The sequence below is a fragment of the Oncorhynchus tshawytscha genome, linkage group LG04 (genome assembly GCF_018296145.1).
Source record: "Oncorhynchus tshawytscha isolate Ot180627B linkage group LG04, Otsh_v2.0, whole genome shotgun sequence".
NCBI lineage: Eukaryota > Metazoa > Chordata > Actinopteri > Salmoniformes > Salmonidae > Oncorhynchus > Oncorhynchus tshawytscha.
In genome coordinates, this window is record NC_056432.1 from 32,212,669 (window position 1) to 32,229,466 (window position 16,798).

The window sequence follows — 16,798 nt, forward strand, 5'->3', positions numbered from 1 at the left end:
TGTGTCTGAGTGTCTTTGTGTGTGCTGTAACGGTCTCATCCTTTCCATGCACTGTGTGTGTCTGAGTGTCTTTGTGTGTGCTGTAACGGTCTCATACTTTCCATGAGCTGTGGACAGGTGTGAGGAGTCCTTAACCCCACTGAGGAGCAGAAACACGACACCTTAACGAGAATCACTTCAGGAGGCAAGAGAGAGGGACAGAGAGTGAGATGGAGGACCACCAACAGTCCTCATGGTGATGCCCGCTCCTGCCCAGTCATCCCCACTCCTCTCTGGGCAGCAGGTCATCTGTGTGATGGGGTACAGCTGGAGGAGACTGGAGAGGCCAAACAAACTGTCAGATAAGAGAAGACACACACACACACACAGCTGCACTCGAACTAGACTACTCTGTTTAACTTCCTTTATCAACACAGCTCAGCTCAATGTTCTTTAACCTGCACTGTAGGAGTTACTCCCTACTCAGCCTTAGTGTGTGTGTGTGTGTGTGTGTGTGTGTGTGTGTGTGTGTGTGTGTGTGTGTGTGTGTGTGTGTGTGTGTGTGTGTGTGTGTGTGATGCATGTCTCTTCAGAAGGAACATAAACATGTCAACAGATTGAGTCATTTGAAATTCTCTTCAAATGTATTTAAGTTCTGTAAATACATTTGTATATATACACACACATCAGAACAGAAAAAGTAACAAGCCATTTATTAGAACCATGATAAATATTGTATTCAAAAGGAAATGACAGGAGATGGGAGGCAGAAAAGCAAAAAAATAAAAACTTCAATGGGAAACAAACAACTTGAACAATTCAACTAACACTGTGTAATTTCACCATCTTACAACAAAACCAGCCAAAATCTCAAGGCCAATAAATACTATAAACAACAACAATACAATAAAGTACAAACACTTCTCAAATGATCACAGGACGTCTCTTTTAAAGTATTGCTTTTACACACACACACACACACACACACACACACACACACACACACACACACACACACACACACACACACACACACACACACGACTCTCTCTCTGCACATACAGTGCTTACGTACTGATCCTCTGTGAACCAATACGAACTCTTCCTGTGTTAGTGTAAAACACCAGGCCATCACCTGGTTCCAACAAATGCACCCACTGACTCTCAAGGAAAATAAAACAATATCTAGACAAGAACAATAATCATATGGTGTCTAAATATGTTTTAAAATGTGACTATACACAACCTTCTGTGACTATATGACTCCCTTCTACTGGCTTGAAAAGGGGGGGGTAGAAACCCAGACAGAGAGAGAGGGGCAGAGAGAGACAGAAATGTAGTGTTGATCGAGTGTTTATTGGTCAGTTCGGGGTAAAGGACAGTATTGATTGATAGGTCAGTTTAGAGAAACGGAAAGTGTTGATTGGTCAGTTCAGAGAAACAGAGAGTTTTGTTTGGTCAGTTCAGGGGTAAAGGAGAGGCCAGCAGTGACAGCTGCATGATGATGAGATGTGCATATACCCAAAATGCAATGGGAGTGTGTACAGGTCTTCTGCCATGCGGCAGCCTCTAAACAAGTTCTCTGTGTTTGTCAGTGTGTGTGCAGGTCTTCCTCCCTGCAGCCTGGTGTAAACTAACAGTTTATTTCTCTTCTGCTCTGCCTGTGGCCTCCGCAGCCCCTCTCAGCCGACATTAACTCACAGCAGCCCTGAGCTGAGCTGACACACAGATTAGAAATATGGTTTTGTCTGTTGGATCACAGGGATTTCGGTGGGTCACAAACCAACTGGGAACCACGGCCATAGAGAGACAGTCTCACATCTTCAGGGGACAGGGTGACAGGGTGACAGACAGGTCACATACTGTATTAAAAACAGTCTCAGGAATGAAGCTTGGAACGTTTTAGTTGATGGCATCATCTTTCTTCCTGTCCCTCTAGTTTGAATGCTTATCCACCAAGTTCCTCTAACATCAGTTCCTTCCAGAGAGGTCTCAGTCAGAGGAGGATGGACTTAAACGTAACACACAGACAATCTAACGTTCCACCCATGGCACAGGGAAACACACAACTGGCCAATTAAATCTCTTCACACATAAAATGAGAACACCTCACATAAACATAAGCCCAAGCCACCAATCAGAGTCTTTCCCCTACACCTGTGGTCCAATCAGGTGGCCTCGCTCCATTCGGAGACCCCTCCCCTGACATGTGTGTGAAGGGTGTGGTACTGAGGAGGAGATGGGGAGGAGGGGTAGCGGTGGTACTCTGTGAGGGGTGGGCTGGGGTGTTGGGGTGTGTGGTGTGGTCTGGAGCTCTGGGTCTGGCCGTGTGAGAGAGAGTCCCCCAGAGGATGAGAGCCTTGGTGGGCCATGGAGCTCAGCTGAGCGTTCCGGGGACTGGAGGAGTAGGGCTGGTGGGGGAAGGTTGTGTAGGGGTCAGTAGGGGTCATGGGGGCCATGGGTGGAGTCAATGGGCAGCTGTAGGACCAGGATGTACAGCTGAGGTTGTCCAGTCTGGGCTCTGAGCCAGCAAACATACACGCCTGCCGCTGCCCCGCCTCTGACCTGTATGGGGAGTCAGAGAGACCAGGGGGAGGGGGGTGGACGGAGGGAGGGAGAGGGGGATGAGGGTAAGCAGACGGCTGATAGTAAGACTCGTCGTTGCTGGGAGAACTGACGATGTAGGGCTTCCTGTACTGGTGATTCTCTGCTGTAGGACAGCTATCATCCGCTGTGGGGAGAGAGAGGGGGGGTGTAAGATTGAGTAACACACTATAAAGGGGACTGGTCTTCCACTAACAACGACGATCATAGAAACAAATCACTCCAGAGACTAAGGGGCAATACAAACTGCTCCAGTGTTTACAGTGATAGTAATCGTACAAATGCAGCGTAGCGTACCTTTTCTCTTGTTGCAGTGGTACACCTGCATGTGTTCGTGTGTGTCTGGTTGGGGGAGGGTGTAGGGGGCTGGAGGGGGGATGAGGAGGTCCTGGGTGGTGCTGCTCACCCCATTCTCACAGGAATAGGGGTGCAAACCCAACCCCCTCGCCTCCCCCCCAAACGGACTACCACTAGGACACACCCTCTGACGCACTGAGCTACGAGGAACCACCGGATACTCCTTACTGAGAGAGAGAGCAAGAGAGAGAGGGCGAGAGAGAGGGGGGGAGGGGGGAAGCAGAGATATATACTATTTGCAACATATTTTCAAATCATCTTTTAGTCCAAGCACAGTAATGAGACAGCCTCCAGTATTGGTTAAATGGTTAAATTAACCTTCAATGTAATTTATCAACGTATTGTGACGTGGAATCAATGTGGAAAATACATTGGATTTGAAAAAAGTCATCAACCAGTATTGTTTTCATCTCATTTCAACCAGCATTATAAACATTGAAATTAGGGTAAAACTTCAACTTAAATATATTGACATAACCTGACTAACAGGTTGTTACATCAATCTAATTTCAACATAATCATCAGAAATATGTATACATTTAAATTGCCTTTGACCTTGTTTCAATGATAGTAAAATGGTATGTTTCAAGAAACATCATTGTTTCAACAGTTAAGCTATCAACCTAAATAAAGAGGTATATTGAAATAAAATGTGGATTCACAGTCCAGTGATTTCTGTCTGAACAGTGACTCTTTAAATGGTATATGAGGGGTAATGCACTTGATAACAAGTCTACCATCAAGATGCCTACCTCTATGTACCCTGCTTAGCTTTGGAAACTAGCTGTGCTTGTTTCAGATGAGCTATCATTTCAACACATTTAGACATTAATCAGCTTCCATAGTCATTTCCGTAGACTACCTAAATAACATTGAATAGTTGAAGGTAACTCCTCTAACCTTTCTTACGCAATCTGTATGTGAAAGTAAATTCAGAGTGAGGTTGGGTTTATGTAGGCTACATTGACATCTGATTTGCCCAACAAAGGACACCATCATTTCAAATCCAAATCAAATCAAATTTTATTTGTCACATACACATGGTTAGCAGATGTTAATGCGAGTGTAGCGAAATGCTTGTGCTTCTAGTTCCGACAATGCAGTAATAACGAGCAAGTAATCTAACTAACAATTCCAAAAAAAAACTACTGTCTTATACACAGTGTAAGGGGATAAAGAATATGTACATAAGGATATATGAATGAGTGATGGTACAGAGCAGCATAGGCAAGATACAGTAGATGATATCGAGTACAGTATATACATATGAGATAAGTATGTAAACCAAGTGGCATAGTTAAAGTGGCTAGTGATACATGTATTACATAAGGATGCAGTCGATGATATAGAGTACAGTATCAACGTATGCATATGAGATGAACAATGTAGGGTAAGTAACATTATATAAGGTAGCATTGTTTAAAGTGGCTAGTGATATATTTACATAATTTCCCATCAATTCCCATGATTAAAGTGGCTGGAGTAGAGTCAGTGTCATTGACAGTGTGTTGGCAGTAGCCACTCAATGTTGGTGGTGGCTGTTTAACAGTCTGATGGCCTTGAGATAGAAGCTGTTTTTCAGTCTCTCGGTCCCAGCTTTGATGCACCTGTACTGACCTCGCCTTCTGGATGACAGCGGGGTGAACAGGCAGTGGCTCGGGTGGTTGATGTCCTTGATGATCTTTATGGCCTTCCTGTAGCATCGGGTTGTGTAGGTGTCCTGGAGGGCAGGTAGTTTGCCCCCGGTGATGCGTTGTGCAGACCTCACTACCCTCTGGAGAGCCTTACGGTTGAGGGCGGTGCAGTTGCCATACCAGGCGGTGATACAGCCCGCCAGGATGCTCTCGATTGTGCATCTGTAGAAGTTTGTGAGTGCTTTTGGTGACAAGCCGAATTTCTTCAGCCTCCTGAGGTTGAAGAGGCGCTGCTGCGCCTTCCTCACGATGCTGTCTGTGTGAGTGGACCAATTCAGTTTGTCTGTGATGTGTATGCCGAGGAACTTAAAACTTGCTACCCTCTCCACTACTGTTCCATCGATGTGGATGGGGGTGTTCCCTCTGCTGTTTCCTGAAGTCCACAATCATCTCCTTAGTTTTGTTGACGTTGAGTGTGAGGTTATTTTCCTGACACCACACTCCGAGGGCCCTCACCTCCTCCCTGTAGGCCGTCTCGTCGTTGTTGGTAATCAAGCCTACCACTGTTGTGTCGTCCGCAAACTTGATGATTGAGTTGGAGGCGTGCATGGCCACGCAGTCGTGGGTGAACAGGGAGTACAGGAGGGGGCTCAGAACGCACCCTTGTGGGGCCCCAGTGTTGAGGATCAGCGGGGAGGAGATGTTGTTGCCTACCCTCACCACCTGGGGGCGGCCCGTCAGGAAGTCCAGTACCCAGTTGCACAGGGCGGGGTCGAGACCCAGGGTCTCGAGCTTGATGACGAGCTTGGAGGGTACTATGGTGTTGAATGCCGAGCTGTAGTCGATGAACAGCATTCTCACATAGGTATTCCTCTTGTCCAGATGGGTTAGGGCAGTGTGCAGTGTGGTTGAGATTGCATCGTCTGTGGACCTATTTGGGCGGTAAGCAAATTGGAGTGGGTCAAGGGTGTCAGGTAGGGTGGAGGTGATATGGTCCTTGACTAGTCTCTCAAAGCACTTCATGATGACGGATGTGAGTGCTACGGGGCGGTAGTCGTTTAGCTCAGTTACCTTAGCTTTCTTGGGAACAGGAACAATGGTGGCCCTCTTGAAGCATGTGGGAACAGCAGACTGGTATAGGGATTGGTTGAATATGTCCGTAAACACACCGGCCAGCTGGTCTGCGCATGCTCTGAGGGCGCGGCTGGGGATGCCGTCTGGGCCTGCAGCCTTGCGAGGGTTAACACGTTTAAATGTCTTACTCACTTCGGCTGCAGTGAAGGAGAGACCGCATGATTCCGTTGCAGGCCGTGTCAGTGGCACTGTATTGTCCTCAAAGCGGGCAAAAAAGTTATTTAGTCTGCCTGGGAGCAAGACATCCTGGTCCGTGACTGGGCTGGGTTTCTTCCTGTAGTCCGTGATTGACTGTAGACCCTGCCACATACCTCTTGTGTCTGAGCCGTTGAATTGAGATTCTACTTTGTCTCTGTACTGGCGCTTAGCTTGTTTGATAGCCTTGCGGAGGGAATAGCTGCACTGTTTGTATTCAGCCATGTTACCAGACACCTTGCCCTGATTAAAAGCAGTGGTTCGTGCCTTCAGTTTCACACGAATGCTGCCATCAATCCACGGTTTCTGGTTAGGGAATGTTTTAATCGTTGCTATGGGAACGACATCTTCAACGCACGTTCTAATGAACTCGCACACCGTATCAGCGTATTCGTCAATGTTGTTGTCTGACGCAATACGAAACATCTCCCAGTCCACGTGATGGAAGCAGTCTTGGAGTGTGGAGTCAGCTTGGTCGGACCAGCGTTGGACAGACCTCAGCGTGGGAGCTTCTTGTTTTAGTTTCTGTCTGTAGGCAGGGATCAACAAAATGGAGTCGTGGTCAGCTTTTCCGAAAGGGGGCGGGGCAGGGCCTTATATGCGTCGCGGAAGTTAGAGTAACAATGATCCAGGGTCTTTCCACCCCTGGTTGCGCAATCAATATGCTGATAAAATTTAGGGAGTCTTGTTTTCAGATTAGCCTTGTTAAAATCCCCAGCTACAATGAATGCAGCCTCCGGATAAATCGTTTCCAGTTTGCAGAGAGTTAAATAAAGTTCGTTCAGAGCCATCGATGTGTCTGCTTGGGGGGATATATACGGCTGTGATTATAATCGAAGAGAATTCTCTTGGTAGATAATGCGGTCTACATTTGATTGTGAGGAATTCTAAATCAGGTGAACAGAAGGATTTGAGTTCCTGTATGTTTCCTTCATCACACCATGTCACGTTGGCCATAAGACATACGCCCCCGCCCGTCTTCTTACCAGAGAGATGTTTGTTTCTGTCGGCGCGATGCGTGGAGAAACCCGCTGGCTGCACCGCTTCGGATTGCGTCTCTCCAGTGAGCCATGTTTCCGTGAAGCAGAGAACGTTACAGTCTCTGATGTCCCTCTGGAATGCTACCCTTGCTCGGATTTCATCAACCTTGTTGTCAAGAGACTGGACATTGGCAAGAAGAATGCTGGGGAGTGGTGCACGATGTGCCCGTCTCCGGAGTCTGACCAGAAGACCGCTTCGTTTCCCTCTTTTTCTGAGTCGTTTTTTTTTTTTTTTGGTCGCTGCATGTGATCCACTCGGTTACACTGGTTGTAAGGCAGAACTCAGGATCCGCATCGCGAAAAACATATTCTTGGTCGTACTGATGGTGAGTTGACGCTGATCTTATATTCAGTAGTTCTTGTCGGCTGTATGTAAAGAAACCTAAGATGACCTGGGGTACTAGTGTAAGAAATAACACGAAAAGTCGAAAAGAATTTCGACATGTAGGTAGGTATACTATCATTTATCCATGGTTGATTGGATCTTTGAAAGTTTAGAAGTAGTTATCATTAGCCCACATGGATGCCAAATTCATAATGTTAATAATACACTTTTATTGATGTACCATTTGTTAGTCAGGTTAAGTCAATGTATTTAAGTTGAAGTTTTACCCTAATTTCAATGTTTATAATGCTGGTTGAAATTAGATGAAAACAATACTGGTTGATTACTTTTTTCAAATCCAATGTATTTTCCACATTGATTCCACGTCACAATACGTTGACAAATTACGTTGGAACTACGTTGATTCAACCAGTGTGTGCCCAGTGAGCAGATATATGAATATATTTTAGGCAAACAGTCTAATTAACATAGATTTGAAAATATTGTCTAAGCTGCTTGCTAAAATATTACACAATAATTTACTTCCACCCGTTCTTCAATATACTGTATATTTCCATATTTGTGATTCAAAAACCTCAATTACACACTCAGTATTCCTTTCTTTTTGTAGTCTCCCTCCCAGTTTACACACTCAGTATTCCTTTCTTTTTGTAGTCTCCCTCCCAGTTTACACACTCAGTATTCCTTTCATTTTGTAGTCTCCCTCCCAGTTTACACACTCAGTATTCCTTTCATTTTGTAGTCTCCCTCCCAGTTTACACACTCAGTATTCCTTTCTTTTTGTAGTCTCCCTCCCAGTTTACACACTCAGTATTCCTTTCTTTTTGTAGTCTCCCTCCCAGTTTACACACTCAGTATTCCTTTCTTTTTGTAGTCTCCCTCCCAGTTTACACACTCAGTATTCCTTTCTTTTTGTAGTCTCCCTCCCAGTTTACACACTCAGTATTCCTTTCTTTTTGTAGTCCCCTCCCAGTTTACACACTCAGTATTCCTTTCTTTTTGTAGTCTCCCTCCCAGTTTACACACTCAGTATTCCTTTCTTTTTGTAGTCTCCCTCCCAGTTTACACACTCAGTATTCCTTTCTTTTTGTAGTCCCCCTCCCAGTTTACACACTCAGTATTCCTTTCTTTTTGTAGTCTCCCTCCCAGTTTACACACTCAGTATTCCTTTCTTTTTGTAGTCTCCCTCCCAGTTTGATCATTATTTTTATATTATAGATTTGCATGTTATGATGTAATTTTACTGTCTCCCTCTCTTGAACACCGGCCTCTCGGTGACCTCAGTGGTATGTAGGGGACACACACACACACACACACACACACACACAGTGCTGAAAGATAAAATGCTACTCTAAAAATAAACTCTCATCCGCATGCCACTCCAGATACTCTCCCTCATCTCTCTCTCTGCTCTCATCGTCTCTCTAACACCCCAGTCCATTCCCTCTCTTCTTTTCACCTCCCTCAGTCTTCACCTAGAGCAGTACAGTGACTCCCCAGTCCTCCCTCCTCATCCCCTCCCCTCCTCTTCTCCTAAGTTTACAGTCGATTTCTGAGAGGACACTTACTCAAACCGCCTCACACAATATGCACAAAATAGACTGTCCTTTTCAGAGAGAGAGAGCGAGAAGGAGAGAGGGAGAGAGAGCGAAAGAGAGCAAGAGAGAGAGGGAGAGAATCTGTACTCACCCCTGTATCTTAGCCATGCGGTGCAGCTCCATGTCATCACTGCCTCTGAAGCCCTTAGCGAACGGGTTGTTCTCTATCTTCAGCTGGGTGATCTGACAGGGACACAACACACTGCCTTAGATCACCAAACACCCTGCCCAGCCCTTTGTGTTACTGTGCTGATCCATGAGACACTAAATGTTGAATCTAGACCTGAACAGTTGCTAGAATCTGGGATTCTGGAACACAACATGGAAATTCCACATACACTAACCATGTTCTGAAAGTATTCATTTTGAACCAGCAGAATCGCAGTGTAAACTGTTTCCCTAAACAGTTGGCAGGTCTAAAGATGGAATCCACATTAGGAGAAACAGCGCCGCTGTTGACCCCCCTCACCTTTGTTATTGTTTTATGGACAAAACAGAGGTGAGGGGAAAAGAACTAAACAAAGTTAGTTGTTTGCTGTAATTCCTTTGTTGTTGTAATATCCCAAATGAACGTAGCAGTTTCACCAAGGACTCCAGCTTTAAAGTCCTTAAGTGAAATATAGTTGTTCTAGGAACATTTAGTTGTTCTAGGAACATTTGGGGTGAAAAATGGGTATTTTTCATTGACAATGACACGGTGGGAAACTTGCCGTTGGTTTGTGTTTTTCTTGTTAGACGTGGTGATGTGTTTATCACAGCGCACGTGGGCTTTCACTATGGAGCGATATACTGTAAATGCCAACAGCAACTGAATTAAACAATTTTAAATTTGTGGTCAGGAATTCAATTTGCATTCAATAGTTTAGAATTTTGTATTGCACATAATTTGAACTTGTATTTCATGTGTTTCAGTGTGTGTTTCAGTGTGTGTGTTTCAGTGTGTGTGTTTCTGTGTGTGTGTGTGTGTGTGTGAGGACAGAGAGAGAGAGAAACTACAGGTAACTGCCAAAATACAGTGCATTCGGAAAGTATTTGGACCCCTTCACTTTTTCCACATTCTGTTACATTACAGCCTTATTCTAAAATGGATGAAATAAAACAATGTCCTCATTAACCAACACACAATACCCCATAAGGACAAAGCAAAAACACCTTTTAAAAAACTAAAAAGCAGAAATACCTTATTTACATAAGTATTTATACAAGTATTCAGACCCTTTGCTATAAGACTTGAAATTGAGCTCAGGTGCATCCTGTTTCCATTGATCATCATTGAGATGTTTCTACAACTTGATTGGAGTCCACCTGTGGTAAATTCAATTGATTGGACAGGATTTGGAATGGCAGATGCCTGTCTATATAAGGTCCCACAGTTGACAGTGCATGTCAGAGCAAAATCCAAGCTATGAGGTCGAAGGAATTGTCCGTAGAACTCAGAGACAGGATTGTGTCAAGGTACAGATCTGGGGAAGGGTACCAAAACATTTCTGCAGCATTGAAGCCACTCCTCAATAAAAGGCACATGACAGCCCACTTGGAGTTTGCCTAAAGGCACCTAAAGAACAAGATTCTCTGGTCTGATGAAACCAAGATTGAACTCTTTGGCCTGAATGCCAAGTGTCACGTCTGGAGGAAACCTTGCACCATCCCTACGGTGAAGCATGGTGGTGGCAGCATCATGCTGTGGAGATGTTTTTCTGCGGCAGGGACTAGGAAACCAGTCAGGATCGAGGGAAAGATGAACAGAGCAAAGTACATAGAGATCCTTGACGAAAACCTGCTCCAGAGCATTCAGGACCTCAGACTGGGGTGAAGGTTCACCTTCTAACAGGACAACGACCCTAAGCACACAGCCAAGACAACGCAGGAGTGGCTTCGGGACAAGTCTCTGAATGTCCTTGAGTGGCCCAGCCAGAGTCCAGACTTGAACCTGATCAAACATCTCTGGAAAGACCTGAAAATATCTGTGCAGCGACGCTCCCCATCCATCTTGACAGAGCTTGAGAGGATCTGCAGAGAAGAATGGGAGAAACTCCCAAAATACAGGTGTGCCAAGCTTGTAGCGTCATACCCAAGAAGACGTTAGTCTGTAATCATTGCCAAAGGTGCTTCAACAAAGTAAAGGGTCTGAATACTTATGTAAATGTGATATTTCCGTTTTTTTATTTGTAATAAATTTGCCAAAAAAATATAAAACCTCTTTTTGCTTTGTCATTTTGGGGTATTGTGTGTATATTGATGAGATATATTTTTAAAAATTCATTTTAGAATAAGGTTGTAACATAACAAAATGTGAATAAAAGTGAAGGGGTCTAAATACTTTCCGAATGCACTGTGAAGGAAACAGCAACATAAACTGTCTCAATAGGGTGTTGGGCCACCACGAGCCGCCAGAACAGCTTCAATACATCTTGGTGAAGATTCTACAAGTGTCTGGAATTCTATTGGAAGGATGCAACACCTTTCTTTAATGAGCAATTCTATCATTTGGTGTTTTAGTGATGGTGGTGGAAAACGCTGTCTCCATAAACACTCATAAGTGTTCAATTTGGTTGAGATCTGGCGACTGAGACACACATACACACACCATTTAAACCCCCTATGCTCCTTTGAGACCCCTCTTTCAAAGTCACTGAGATCTCTTCTTCTAGCCATGGTAGCCAAAATAACGGGCAACTGGGCATTTTGATACATGACTCTAAGCATAATGGGATGTTAATTGCGTAATTCACTCAGGAACCACACCTGTGTGAAAGCATCTGCTTTCAATATACTTCGTATCTCTCATTTACTCAAGTGTTTCCTTTATTTTGGCAGTTACCTGTATGTGTGTGAGAGTGATTTCACTATAGCGCTGGAACAATAACATATATGATCAAAGGAAAGGAACAGGTCAGAGCTGCCCTGTGATGCGTAAACACTGGGATGTAATCAAACTGGACATGTTGAGTTGAGAACAGTGATCGCGGGGGAAAATGCACTGATTCACATGGCTAACACAAATCTATATACCCATAAGATAACTCTGGCCTGTACAACAGGACCTGGACAATTTAACTGTATCTTTGCCAAAAGAATCCAGAAATATCTGATCAAATGAGATGAACAAAAATGTGACTTTAAAATTATTATTTTTTTAAAATCATTATTTTGTGTGTTCAGTGTTTTGGTACCTTGTGGTTCTGGTATGATGTCACGGCGATGAAGGCGGTCTCTGAGAACACGTGCGTGCAGAAGGCAGTGTTCTTGGAACCAAACCTGTTGTATTCGTCTGCTTTGACGATATGGAGGCGGGGCTGGTATTTATGCATGGAGTTTAATATGATCTGCAATACAACAAAAACAAATACATTAAACCAATGCTCTAACTCCATCCCACTTGTAGAAGGATATATTCAATAGGCCTATCCATAAATGTGCCCTTGTGTCTGAGCGCATGCTATGCTGAAGCTAAATTGTTTATTTCCAAATGTGTGTCTTTATGTACCAATGCACTGTGCATATGTTTGTCGTGTCAGTGATTTTGTTCCCTCTCTGGTAGCCATGCTCCGTGTGTAATAGTAAAGTATTAACAGATAATATGCCTAGCAGAAAGCAGATAATAGTGTGTGTGTGCGCGTGCGTGTGCGTTCATCGAGAGGCCTAATCCTAATTGGTGTGACGGTCCCACCAGGCATGGATGAGCTAATGACCCTTAACGTACCTAACATCATTATTAAGGTTACCACTGTTCTAACAGAACCACAGCAGACAGCAGCACTATCCCTTCACACACACACACACAGGGTAGAGAGGTTGAGGACTAACGTGTCCGAAGGGGTCCAGATGGTTGTTGGTGAGTTTGAGTTTCTGGAAGGAGACAAGCTGACGTGTCCAGTGGCTTCCGGTGGCCGGAGAGTCAGGATGGACGTACAACCTCCCTGGCATGGCCGGCTCCGCCTTCCCCGTCACAGACCTGACACACACATACACACAAAATTCACACATTGACAACTCAACCAAATATCAATCACAATTGGATGCTAATGTGAGAGTCAGTTGGCCCTGGTCTGACCCAGCCCTGCCCTTTTACCTGGCCCTCGTACTGTGTGTCTCGCTCTCTCTCTCACACACACACACACACACACACACACACACACACACACACACACACACACACACACACACACACACACACACACACACACACACACACACACACACACACACACACACACACACACAAACAACACTAACCTGGCCATGCTATTTACTGTGTTCGTCGTGCTGTCACAGGAGAGACATAGATCTGACATGCCATGGTGCGCCGCTGGCTGTATCTATTATTATTACTAGACCAACATCCTCCTCACACTCCAACTGCTTTTATTACAAAGAGACACCGCTGGCCCCTGTCTGTTACATCAGGATATGTTCATACCAATACAGGTGTTAATCAGAGCAATGAGGTACAAGCAAATTCCATGCATGTGAACATGTTTCCAAAAACTATTGTCCATGTAGGAAAAATATAAACGCAACATGTAAAGTGTTGGTCCCATGTTTCATGAGCTGAAAGATTCCAGAAATGTTCCATAAGCACAAAAAGCTTATTTCTCTCATATTTTGTGCAGAAATGTGTTTACATCCTTGTTAGTGAGTATTTCTCCTTTGCCAAGATAAACCATCCACCTGACAGGTGTGGCATATCAAGAAGCTGATTAAACAGTATAATCCTTACACAGGTGCACCTTGTGCTGGGGACAATAAAATGGCACTATAAAATGTACAGTTTTGTCATACAACACAATGCCACATATGTCTCAAGTTTTGAGGAAGCGTGTAATTGGCATGCTGACTGCGGGAATGTCCACCAGAGCTGTTGCCAGAGAATGTAATGTTAACTTCTCTACCATAAGCCGCCTCCAACGTCATTTTTGAGAATTTGGCAGTACGTCCAACAGCCTCACAACCGCATATCATGTGTAACCACTCCACCCCAGGACCTCCACATTCGGCTTCTTCACCTGCGGGATTGTCTGAGACCAGCCACCCGGACAGCTGAAGAAACTGAGGAGGATTTCTGTCTGTAATAAAGCCCTTTTGTGGGGAAAAACATATTCTGATTTCCAGACCTGGCTCCCCAGTGGGTGGGCCTATGCCCTCCCAGGCCCACCCTTGGCTGCGCCACTGCCCATATGAAATCCATAGATTAGGGCCAAATTAATTAATTGACTGATTTCCTTATATGAACTGTAACTCAGTAAAATCATTGAAATTGTTGCATGTTTATATTTCTGTTCAGTATATTTAAAACATGCAAAATGTTCTGGTTTGTTTTATAGTATTCCAGGCAAATCAGAAAGTAAACCAAATTCCAATTCCACATTTTCCTTATTGAAAAGCGTTGACGACAATTGGAATTTCAGTGTACTTCCTGAATTGACTGGAATTTAATTGAATTGATCCCAACCTTGTCACTTTAATGACAATAGCCTATGACGTGTGTGCGTGTTGTTGTCATGTGTATGACTCCTTAAGTTGGAATCTGTCAGAGAAGAATGCCCTCCAACTGGCAACAACTGGACCGAGCTGGCAAACATGTTCGCTGAAGTTATTCCACTTCTGTCAAATATGGCAGGGAAATGACAGAGCACCGCTGATATTTACAAACAAATAATGTACCCATGCATAACAACATTCACATTAGGCATTAACATAGTCCCTTGTCTAAACATATGACTGAAAATGGAGCGCCCATCTTCTATTGTATCAGATGAATGACGTGTCCTTAAGGGTGCCAAGGGGCTCCATCATGTGACCAGGGAGAGGAGACATACGCAGCACGAGAGGGTTTATGCCGCATTCAAGTCATGTTGGAAACCTGGGACCTCCTAGTTAAAATGAGCGTAAGTTATTTGCATAGAAATTCATATTGGTTGTATCTGATACTTCCCAGGAGGGAAACTCGGCTAAGATCTTTCTACAATGAGTAAGCAAGTTGGAAATGTCTGAGTTTATGAGTATCCCACATCTCCCTTGCAGCCTGGTGCTGACCTCAGTGAAACCTAGCCTTTAATCTGCCCGCCACATGAACCCATGGTACTGAGACTGAACCCGGCAGTCAGGGGCAGGAGGTGTGATGCGCGGGCAGCAGGCTTACACAGGAAACTAGGCCACAGAGCACAGGGCACTGAGAGGGACCGTGATGTCACGGCAGCGGGTAAGCAGGCCTAAACATCCACGTCCCTGCTCTGTGTTATGTTTCTCTCTCTATAATGCTGTTAAAATATATACTGTTTTACTATTTAGTTTTAGCAGCTCAAAACACATAACGTAGGCTATTTAAATATACAAAGTTTTGATATATAGCTAGCTTACCATTTATTATCTGCAAACTTGTAGCGGTGGTCATCCGCTGGCACGATATCCATAAGGAGGATGTACTTGGCTTTAGGGTTGAGGCCCGTAACCTTCACCTTGTAGCAGGGGAACATCCGCCTGGCGAGACAGCAACACAACAGACAGTCAGGATCATAGCAATATCAGTAGCCTATCACTGAGGCATAGCAGCCATTGCTGCAGTTGTGAGCAAAACCCGAAACAAAACGAGAAACATCTAAACAATTTACGGAGTGGCTGCGGTTCCAGATTTTCTGGAGGCCCAATTTGTTCTGGCTAAAGATACTGAGATTTCTGCCCTCCTAAAAAAAATATGTAGCTGCTGCCCACTGCTCTGTAGCCGCTTCCCCCTCCTTAAATCGGCGATGAACGACTGTCTGGTGTAGCCTACAAACTTCATGTTGTACACAAAGGATATGGTCAACATGTTCTCTCTATTGAATTCCATGCCTCAGTAGGATATTAAGCATAAGCATGATTTCATATTATTTTTTCCGGAGAGGAGTTAAGCTACATGCAGCTATTTACATGTTGAACACAAAAGACAGGATCAACATGTTCGTACAAACTCAAGTGGGGGGTTGCATGCAGCTATCTAGGCAGCATATCAAACACAAGCAAGACACAGTCACAGTCCAATTAGCGATTTAAAGTTATTTTCAATCATCATTGTAAACATTGGCTAAGCAGGAAGCAGACAGGCAGTCAAAGTAGCAGTGTTTTTTTTTCAGCAACTCTGGCTAGTGGCTTCCGTATGACAACTACAAAGATTAGCCTCCATCATCACACAACATGCAGATTGTTTTTTCTCCTATGCAATGTGTAGGGACTGTGTCGCTCTTGTGCAAGTGCAATATCCAATACAACAGACAGATATGGTTGTAGGCAGTCTTCATAAATCACTGCAGAGTTTTTATTTAAACTGTTCAGAAGTATGAGGCAGATACATAGCCGGCTGGGCACACCATGTCACTTCAATGTGGAAATGTGGGTAATATTTGGTTGAGGTGTTGATCAATGAGATTTCAACCTTTATTCACCCACTCAAAAAGACAGACAGAAGTTTGTTGAATTGCCAATGTGTCATCACTATGCTTTCAACACTTCTGAAATCACAGCCAAATTCCAATGGAAAAACAATGTCAGATTTTTGGTTTAGTGATCATCTACATGTGTTATCGCTGCACTTTCAACCATTTAAAAACACAACAAAGTTCAAATGGGAATGTAATGTCAGATATTTTGTATTTGGATCTCATAGCACAACCAAATTACCTGGATTGCAGTTGAGATTACATTAAAAGTACATAGTGCAAGTGATCAATGCTGTTCCGAGATTCTGCGCAGGCTATTATAGCAATTGTAAAGATTCTACAGACCTGCAACCTTTGCATGCTATCTTGATCATGCACGCTTTCTAAGATTACATCAAAATAAATGTATAGTTACATTAGGCTAAGCTCAAAATGTGGCCAAATTTTCTGTTACTTTAGTTTCGAAAATAGTTTTAGCTTTAGGCTATTGACAACG

At 44.1% G+C, this 16,798-nt stretch overlaps 1 protein-coding gene across 3 annotated transcripts in view; it reads right to left on the reverse strand.

The window, feature by feature from the left end:
* Window positions 1-675: 675 nt before the first annotated feature.
* Window positions 676-16,798, reverse strand: part of LOC112248551 (T-box transcription factor TBX5) — a 28,371-nt gene continuing 12,248 nt past the window's right edge. For all 3 annotated transcript variants that reach the window (XM_024417689.2, XM_024417687.2, XM_024417688.2), the window contains 6 exons: window positions 15,248-15,367; window positions 12,695-12,842; window positions 12,061-12,213; window positions 8,979-9,070; window positions 2,881-3,107; window positions 676-2,710 (listed from right to left, as the gene is read on the reverse strand). In XM_024417689.2, coding sequence (XP_024273457.1) covers window positions 2,148-2,710; window positions 2,881-3,107; window positions 8,979-9,070; window positions 12,061-12,213; window positions 12,695-12,842; window positions 15,248-15,367 — 1,303 coding nt within the window. In that variant the 3' untranslated portion in view covers window positions 676-2,147. The remainder of the gene's footprint in view (window positions 2,711-2,880; window positions 3,108-8,978; window positions 9,071-12,060; window positions 12,214-12,694; window positions 12,843-15,247; window positions 15,368-16,798) is intronic.